Below are 9,633 nucleotides of genomic sequence, written 5' to 3'. Positions count from 1 at the left end.
TGAGCTGGTTGTGGTTCAGTTCTAATTAAAACAGCACTTTATTACCACAGCAGGTCATCTTTCATTATTGTATGCCTCATGCTAGTTACATTATTTCAGATTCCCAGGCTGAGTCCTCTCAGCTTGACATGGGAGCTACTTATTCACAGCATGCCGGTGCTGAAGGTAAGAAAGTAAAAACAGAGTATCTCAATGAACCATTCAGCTCATTCATATGCAGGCCTCGCAGCTGCACATGCATCATGGAGGGATGAAGACATGCCATCTGCTACATCAAGCGTGGGTGACGAGCTGCTCGTAGCATTACCTTATATATGCTACATTTGCAGTGTTTTGCTGTTACGTGTGGCGTGCATCACTTATAGCCAATGCTCTTGTTTCAGAGCCAGCATACCAAGCTTTGGAAAGAAGAACTGCTACTCTTGAAAAAGAAAACAAAAAGCAGGAGCGAGATATTGATGTCCTAAAAAAAAGCACTGCATTATTCTAAAGAGAGGGCTGCAGAAGCAGAGCAGAATGTGCAGCAGGGACGCTTCTCTGCAAACTGTATCACGGAGCAGTGTGTGAGTGCGTACACAGGACTGCCAAGCAAATCGCTTTTCCTCTTTTTTGTTTCACGTTTTGAAAATGTGGCTCTTTATATTCCAAATCGCTGCACTGTAGCAGATGCTGTTCAAGTTGTGCTAACGAAACTAAGGCTTGCGCTGCTGAACATTGACATCATTCATCGTTTCGGGCTCTCAGAAACAACAGTGCCAAGGATTATGGTAAAGAACATACCAATCATAGCTTCTGAACTGAAGCGTTTCATTATTTGGCCTTCACGGAAGGACGCATGCAGAACAATGCCCATGATGGTGCGCAGGAAGTATCCGACATGCATGGCCATAATTGACTGCACCGAAGTACGAATTCAAAAACTATTAGGGTATTCTACTAGGTCTAAAACCTATTCCCATTATAAAAGTTCCAATACTATCAAATTCATGGTCAGCATCACGCCATGCGGTGCTATTAGCTTTGTCACGAAATGCTGGGGAGGGCGGGCATCAGACAAGGAGATCATATTGAAGTCAGGCTTCTCGGACAAACTTCAGGAAGGAGACATTGTTTTGGCTGACAGAGGGTTCTTAATCAGAGATGTTGCCCATCGAGGTGCCAGGTTAGAAGTGCCAGCCTTGACAAGAGGCAAAAGGCAACTTTCAGCAAAGGAAGTGGAAGATGCCCGGCAAATCTCTAGAGTGCGTATTCATGTGGAGCGAGCCATTGGCCGTATTAAAGTGTTCCACATTCTAAGGGCCGACTGTCCATCACTATGCTGCGGCATGCAACAGACATTGTTGTAATTTGTGCTGCTATCACAAACCTGAAACCTCGACTTGCATAAATATGAAGCAGAGCATGGCACAGCATCTTTTCGCTGTATCGAATAAAAAGGAGCAGCAAATTGAGGCGTGTCAACATGCGAAGATTTTGCTGTGTCTTTGCTTGTGTTGTTTTAGATGTGTGTGCCGAGTGAGTTGCTCTGGGACAAATTAAACATGCTTTTGCGTCGCAATAACCAACGTACCTGCATTTATAAACTAACGACTGATGGCAAAGTTTTGTACGAGGCGGAACTGGCTGATGCTTTCAATATTTTTTTACAAATATTAGTATGCCAGGAAGCTCCTCAAATGCATGTCAATATATCAGCATGCGGAATGCAAAACCAATATTTCTACAGCCAGTGAATGTACAGGAAATAATTTCAACAATAAAAAATTAAAGAACAGCATCAGTAGGGATATCAACGAAATTCAAATAAAACCAGTAAATTATGTCGCATATATCATTGCACCAGTCTTAACGCATATTTTTATTAAATGTCTGACGACATCGACATTTCCAGTGCAAATGCAAACCGCAAAAGTAGTAGTGCTTTTTCAAAAGGAAAGCCGTAATGAATTGGGCAATTATCATCCGGTGTCTATCTTACCTATATTTTCTAAGCCCCTTGAAAAAATAATACACTGTAGGCTTGTAAACTTCGGTCATCACTGTGAGATAATAACAAAACACCAGTTTGGGTTTAGGAAGAATATGTCTACAGAATTAGCTCTGCTTCACCAGAAAGGGTATATTTTAACACAGTTTGAACGCAAGGCAATAGTACTCAGCCTATTTGTCGATTTTTCCAAGGCATTCGACCTCGTGAATCATGATGTTCTGCTGCAGAAGCTGGACTTTCACGGTATACGAGGGTGTGGATTACAGTTATTGCAATCATATTTATCTCATCGATGTCAAGTAGTCCAAATAAGCAACTCGCGATCACGAGTGCTGCCACTGCCTTGTGGTGTTCCACAAGGCAGCATATTGGTCCCCTTGCTATTTAACCTGTGTATAAAAGACATTTTTAACAATAATCAGAACGCCAAATTTATTATTTTCGCAGATGATACCAGCGTATTTTTTTTCTGGTAATAACATCGATAAACTTATCACTGATTGCAATGATACCATAGTCAAACTGCAGCAATGGTCATTATCCAATTACATGAAGATTAACGAAAATAAAACAAAAGCACTTCTCTTCCGGTCGAAAAATAAACCTGTTCCTCCTCATGCCGATATTGTTTTAAACTCTCATCCTGTTGACATTGTTGACCAGTTTAAATGTCTAGGCGTTATATTCACTGCCAATCTGCCCTGGGAATCGCATGTGAATTTTGTATTAGCCGAACTTGCTCGAATAACCGGTCTAGTCGGCCGTCTCCGATACATGCTTTCTACTAAAACAAAAATATTGCTCTATAATTCTTTTCTATCCCCATGTCAATTATTGCCAACTTGTCTGGGGCACAACTACTTTCTCTATCACACAGAAATATTCAATATGCAAAAACGGTATCTACGCCACGTGTACAATGCTGGTTATAATGCAACCACTGCAGAATTCTTTCACAGGGCACATGTTATTACAGCTCACAAGCTATACCGCTACCGTTTGAGTGCTAGGTTTAAATATGAAGTGAAAAAAAAATATTCATAGCCTCGATGCCTTGGCACATTTAGAAAGAAATGAGGAATGTTATAATACCAGACGTGGAAAAAACTGGAAAGTTGCTGTACCATTCTTGAATTCTAGTATGGAGCGTTTGTGTTTTTCTCTGTGCCATCTCTCTTAAACTATCATCAGTCACTGAATTTTGATTTATTTAGTTGTTCCACTGTTACACTTCGAGACCTGTTTGCTCACTGACTAGCGTGACTTCATCTATTCTTGTGTTTGTTTTATCTAGCTCAGCACTTCTTTTCTTCTGCAATTATGAAGTGTCTTGATATGCTTATCGCTTGTTCATTCTTTTGTGCTGATGGTGTTTGATTGGTCTGGCTCAGGACTTTTTCTTTTATTTTGCTCCGACCAAGTGCCTTGATTTGTTTATCGCTTGTTTATGCTCTGGTGCTGTCTAGACACTGCCTTATATATGGATCTGCGGACTCGTCAAGCTGCCAAGGGGCAGCTTTTTTTCCGTAGCCCCTTTATCTGTAGCACCTGATGGAAAATAAAGATTTGATTTGTATGACTTCAAGGTTGTATGCTTTTTTTTACAAAACTCCTGTAAGAGCCTCTCAAGGCCTTCAGTATCTATAAATAAAAAATAGTACCACTTCTGGTTTCTGCTTCAGAAATATACTGCAAGTATGGCAGAAGACTGCGACTGCTTTCTGGCAGACACATTTTTGTGACCATCTGCACAGCCTGAGCCACGCAGTAATGAATGCCAGGCAAGTAAGACTGGGAAAGTGGAAGAACTTTATGCCGTGAGGCCACATTAAAAACAGCCAGGCTGCTATATTTCGGCCTCATGACTGCAAAGGGGAAGTTATGTGCTAGCTTGGTGTGCTAGAAAAACCATGCTAATATACAGCTATCGTTAACTCAATGCAGCAAAAAGGAACCCAGGCACTTAATGAATTTTTAATGGCTCAAGAGGCAAGCAGGCAAAATCTGGCTGGTCACCCTTGTTTGCAACTGCTTTGTTGTAAGAGATGCAATACTGAGTAGATTTCTGAGAATGTTCCTTATCAACGAACAAAGATCTTGCAATGGGAAAAGCAGCAGAAATTATGGTGGGTCTTCTGGATATGCTAGTCACTAAAGCAGCAAAGATAAAACAAAAATAAAGAACTCCACATCCCAGACTGGAGCTGAAGCAGTAACATAATCACTCATTTTGTGGTGCATGCACAAGCCATGTTCCTGGCCCTCTTCCACTTGCTCACACAAATATTCCTGCTACAAGAAATACAGGCATTTTCCAAGTACATGTAGGCAAACTCAGTGAGGCAACAGTTAGTACAACTGGGCTCCTTGATTTTCAGAACAAGCTCTTCCTGCACAGTCTCAACATAAACACTGCTCAACAGTCGCAACAGTCTGAAGGTCACAGTAGCAACATGAGCTTTGACGTGAACATAGAACACATACATGAAATTTACTAATGGACCTGAAACGCACCACAGTCAGGAGCTTCCTTTCCCATTGAAGCTGAATGTCAAATACCATGCCCAAGTGAGCAAAGGTTGTGTACAGTGAAGTTCTTAGTTGCCAACCGGCCACTGAACCCTATCCTGGGTTACTACGTGGGAAAAGTATTGAAATTTGTTGAACAAAATCTGGATGTAGTACATTACTAGATGTATGCATAGCAAATGAGGTTAAACAAAATGCTCAGCTTCTAGCCGGAGAGGTCTTCCAAGGTTACCATGTTGTAATTATTATACCACAGATTTGTTTCTGGTTCATGATTACATCCATCAAGTTTGGCAGGCATGGGAAGTTTCACTCCAGCGCCAATCTATAACATTTGCAGTTTCTGTGGCCTTAGCTCAGGCAATTTCAGTTGGCAACTCTAACGCAGCAGCGGCCGAGTCGTTTGAGCATCCGCTTGCGGGAGACATGGGGTTCGATCCCCAGTGCCTCCTGATATCCACTGGTGATACAATGGGTACAAGCTTCCCCTGCCTGGTGCTCGGCTTCTTTCGGATGAAATGCTTTAGAAATAGGTCTTTGACCCCACCTTGAGAAAAAGAAAAACCTTGTGGCATGGCGCTTTTTGGCCAGAGATGCCGTTGCGCCATAAAAATTCATCATTATTACAGTTGGCAACTCTGGCTTTTCGACGTTACAAACATCCTCTGCACACAGTCATTAACAAAACTTTGAAGCTTCATTTTTGCTGTCGGACATCTTATGCAAGGATTTGTCTATTGCTACTTCAGCCTTGCAGCACAGCCTGGTAAGTAATAAGAATGAATGAACTGCATGCATGAAAATAAAATATGACCAGTAGTATTTGCAGGCCAGCTTACAACAGAGCAGGAAGCACATGCTCGGCCCAAACAGCACGAGCTTTTTCTAAAAGAGGCTTGAAGAAGTGGCTGCTATATGGCATCTCCACAATTCCAAATTGGTGCGGCAACCACACCAAAAAATGGCACACAGCTTTTCTACAAACGTGCAGCTGCGTCTGCACTTGTGTAAAATACGTGTGGGTCTCCAAAAGGGTCCCACTGGCACTCAAGTATGAGGCTTCCAATACTTGGTGGTGGGGCTCCTTAAGAGACCAGGGACATTTGATCTCCAGTAGGCCCACACCATGGCAACTGCAGTGCCACAGACCGTCAGGGGTTGCACCAAGGAAGGGAGCCTGGGAAAAATATTGTGGAGGTAAATTCATGCACCACATAAAATGAACAAGACCATGATCAAGTTCCTTACAAAGCCGCTATCTGAATGTGAATTGAAGAGAAACATACATCTGGATCAATCACAAAGCCAATTTCATGGAGCTCGAAGTTGGCATGATGTGCTTTCATGAACTCCAGGTACTGCTCCTTGGCCACCTTCTCTTTGTCTGCACCCCATCTGATAGCCTCAATGTTGAGTGGCGGCCGCCACTGCAGGACGCTGTCCTGAAGGCCCTGGACATTTGTGTCTGCCATCAGTGTTCGGATCTAAAAAAAAAGATGCAGCTCTTTTAATTCACTTACTCCTATGCTCTCACTACAAGCAAATAGTTACAAGTACAAAAATGACTTCTCACCCTGTGCATAGTGGTTGGTGCCAGTGAGCCTTCCGTACCTGGCTTCATGCCACAACGGTGATTTGCTTGTTAGCCTCGTGTCTCTTTCTATTCGCTCAATTTCACTGAGCGGAAGAAACATATCCTCAAGGAAGTCTTCCTTTGTGCTTCGTGCTTTTCTAGCATTCCTGGGTGAAAAATTAAGCATAATTTTTTTCCACCCAAAGCATGCTGACTATATTTTGAAGTTGAACATCTCATTTCACCTCAAATATTTTGCAAAAATTATCAAAGGCGCAGCACTCATTAAGCATGTCGATGGAACACTAAGTGACGTATAATTAGCAATGTCATTTACCAACTACCTTTCATGCACCAGCCGATAATCTCAGAGCTAGACATGCAGGCCTAACAAAGTGCCTACTCTGCCATGGCAAGAAAACTTCACTGCCATTTCTTTTTGCACTGTTTGCAGCTAAGTGCATGTACATTTATTTCACTTGTTTCAAATGTCCACCTTCTAGCATTGCAGTGTGTTCTGCTATTGTTACTGCTTTTAATAGATACTCCTATTCTTGTTTCTTTTCTTGTACAGCTTGCGTTGCAAATGAATGTGCTAGAGTTTGAGATCTCGAGTCATGCACTCACTTCTCGCATGATCACAAAAGGCAGCAGAAATTATGGGATACATTGTTTTTCTAAAAGAGTAGATACAGGGTTGTCCATTCCTAGCTTGAACATTGCGAGAGGTGCAGCAGTGCTTTTCGGATTGCCAGTGCGTCCAACATGGCTATACATCAAAGCAAAGTGGAACAAGAGAAAAAGGTTCTAGAGCTGGTGCTTCTAAGCGTATACCACTTTGCTTTGACGCACACGTCGAATGGACACACTAGCGTTCTTAAGAGCGCAGCCATGACATGCCGCTCGCGCTTTCAATCTAGAAATGAACGCCCCTGTACGTTGGTTTAAAAATTCTGCTGCTAGAATTAGCTACCTGGTGCAGCACAGAAACTCACATATCAAGAAAGAGGTCTATATAAAATAAAAGCAAGCAATAGCAGAACATGCACAGCCTGGGTTGATCCTGACCTATTACTGAATTGTGCACGACAGTGGCAACAAGAATTTGCAAATGAGAAAACATATAACAAAACATACTAATGCATGCAAGCTCCTGTTTTTGGGCGAATGTGCTTTCATGAAGACACTTGATGGCACTCAACGTGAGAAATGTACCTTAAAAACGTGTACATTTCTTCATCCTCTGAAGCATTGTCTGTGTCCTCTGAATCTGTCTTCGGAATACTTCTCAGAACCACAGCACTTGAGCTTGCCTTCCTCAAGCGCTGAAATATTTCTATGTCTCTCGCGTCATAGGTCTCAGAAGTGTGATTGGCTTCCGCAGCAAGTTTTCGTGCCTTCCTGCCTGGCTTGCTCAAGTTGAGCTGGTCAACTGGGACCATGGTGGCCTAAAATGTATCAAAATTATGCACAATAATAACATGATGCAGGTATTAGTTGTTTCAAGAAAGCTTTCTCATGCCAATGTTAAATTTACTTTTTTGGACACAGCTGCACGCCAAGCACATGGCTGCGAGGTGCATGAGACATCGGCACGCTCCTGAGCCGCTGCCTCGAGCACAAACATGTTGCTGCACACTTCACCTAGCCTGCATAACAAAGAACTCGATGATCACCCTGACATAAGAAGGATTTAGTGGAAGAAGTCAACTTACTCAGCTTTGCACTGGCAGTGGCCTGCCAGTATTTGTCCTGATGTGTCGTTAACACACACCCATATATCGTGGCCTTTTGCAGCCGCGGTTTGCGAAGGCATGACCTCGGCGCGCACAAAACATATTTGCACATCACCTGGCCTCTACAGGCGACACTTTCGGACCAGTCCTGTAGACGGAGGATAGTGAAGAACACCAGGAGATTAAAAAATGCACTTGTAATCCCAATGTTCCCATCCAAAGGCACAGCGAGGGAAAAAATTTAAAATGCATAAAATATCCAGCCTAAAGGCGAACGGCAGTTTCTGACTTAAGAAGCTGTACCTACATCAGATATAGACTTATCTGATAACCAGTTGGTCTGCAGAGTTTAGCGTCTAGAAGGTGTCCCGCAGTACGCAAGCTACCGTGGAAGGCGCCAGATTAAATTCGTGCACGCGAAATTTTTAACGTGCCCACACATCACGCAGCACACGATGTGTGCGTTGCCGCCGCTGCTCGCGCAGGCTGAAGGCATCCCGCTACCGCGCTACCGCAGCGAGTCAAGTAGAAGAAATAGTTGACAAGTATTCTTGCGGGAATATGATAATTTTATTTTTGTTCTTTGAAATGCGGTAGGTAACACCGACAGCGATGCCACAAACGCACAGAACGGATACAAACGGCACACAATTAACGAGGCGATTTCAACCGTCTGAAACAAGGGACTACATAGCCATACGGTCCCTACGGCGCGTTGGCGCTGCTACCGTTGCCGTGCTTACCTACACTTATCTGCCGTGCGGTCGTAAGTGCCATGCGATGGTGCTATAACCAATGAAGTACTGTGCGTAATGCTTGGTTCGCGCCATGCTGCGCGGTCTGCGCGCCCTGCTTGTTTACGTACGAGAAGACACATCGGCCACTTACCTGACTCAAAGTAGTTGTAAGCCTCCAGAGCTTTGTAGTTCTCAATGTTTTCCGCAGTGAATTTGCTCGGTGAAAACAGCAGATATACAACAACGTTGCTCATCTTCACCGGCGGACACCGACGCTTCCCTTCTGCGCCTTGTACCCACTCGGTTTCCGGACGCTGCGCACCGTATACATGGAGCTTCTCTATGTACTGCTTTTGGTCCGCACCGCCCAGGCTCACGACATAATCGCTCGCGGACAGCATGGTCGATCAAGCAGACAAAAAAAGCACATACAGGTCGCTCTTGCTAGCTTGGTCGCACTGTAACTGAATGTAGATTCGCAGCCTTTTGCCTACCACGAGGTCGCTAACGACTGCAGCGCCACCTCCACCAACTCGTTTGTTTGTAAACATGCAGGAGGTCCATAGACGAGAATACGATACTCTCGCACAGGGACCGGTTCGCGCATAGTCTTAGACCCAGTCATCAGGCGCCATCTTCCACCAGGCTACCAAAACGCTACAAAGTACCTTTGCGCAATGCAGAACAAGCGAGCTTTGTAGCCTTTCAGGGTGTTTAAACATATCCGTGTCATCCTCCTGGAAATACAGAAAGTCATCTGGCCACCATTGCGTTGTCTAGACTTGCAATAATATTCAAGGGAACAGGAGCAGCTTGGATGTGGAGCGCTGTGTGCGATGCACGCGACGTGTGTCGAGAGCTCTGCCTCTGATAAGTGTTCAGTCTGCATCGTTTCCAATCAGGCGTTAAAAATTACGACCTGTCTCAAATATGGATTTCTGTGGTGCATAGAATGAGATACGAGGCAAATACAAAAGCAGGAGTAAGTACTGTGTTTGAAACGGTCGATATACCTGCGTGGACGTCGCAACACGCTTAGAATTCAGTGACGGCGTTATGGGAACATGC

The 9,633-nt window shown here is 43.8% G+C and overlaps 1 protein-coding gene across 1 annotated transcript; it reads left to right on the top strand.

The window, feature by feature from the left end:
• Positions 1 to 516: 516 nt before the first annotated feature.
• LOC144112417 (uncharacterized) lies at positions 517 to 1,346 on the top strand. The gene is made up of 2 exons (XM_077645255.1): positions 517 to 523; positions 580 to 1,346. The coding sequence occupies exons 1-2, from the start codon at positions 517 to 519 to the stop codon at positions 1,344 to 1,346; spliced, it is 774 nt and encodes a 257-aa protein (XP_077501381.1).
• The last annotated feature ends 8,287 nt before the right edge of the window (positions 1,347 to 9,633 follow it).

The sequence above is a fragment of the Amblyomma americanum genome, unplaced genomic scaffold, assembly GCF_052857255.1.
Source record: "Amblyomma americanum isolate KBUSLIRL-KWMA unplaced genomic scaffold, ASM5285725v1 scaffold_96, whole genome shotgun sequence".
NCBI classification, from domain to species: Eukaryota; Metazoa; Arthropoda; class Arachnida; order Ixodida; family Ixodidae; genus Amblyomma; species Amblyomma americanum.
This window is presented reverse-complemented; position numbering and strand designations above follow the sequence as displayed.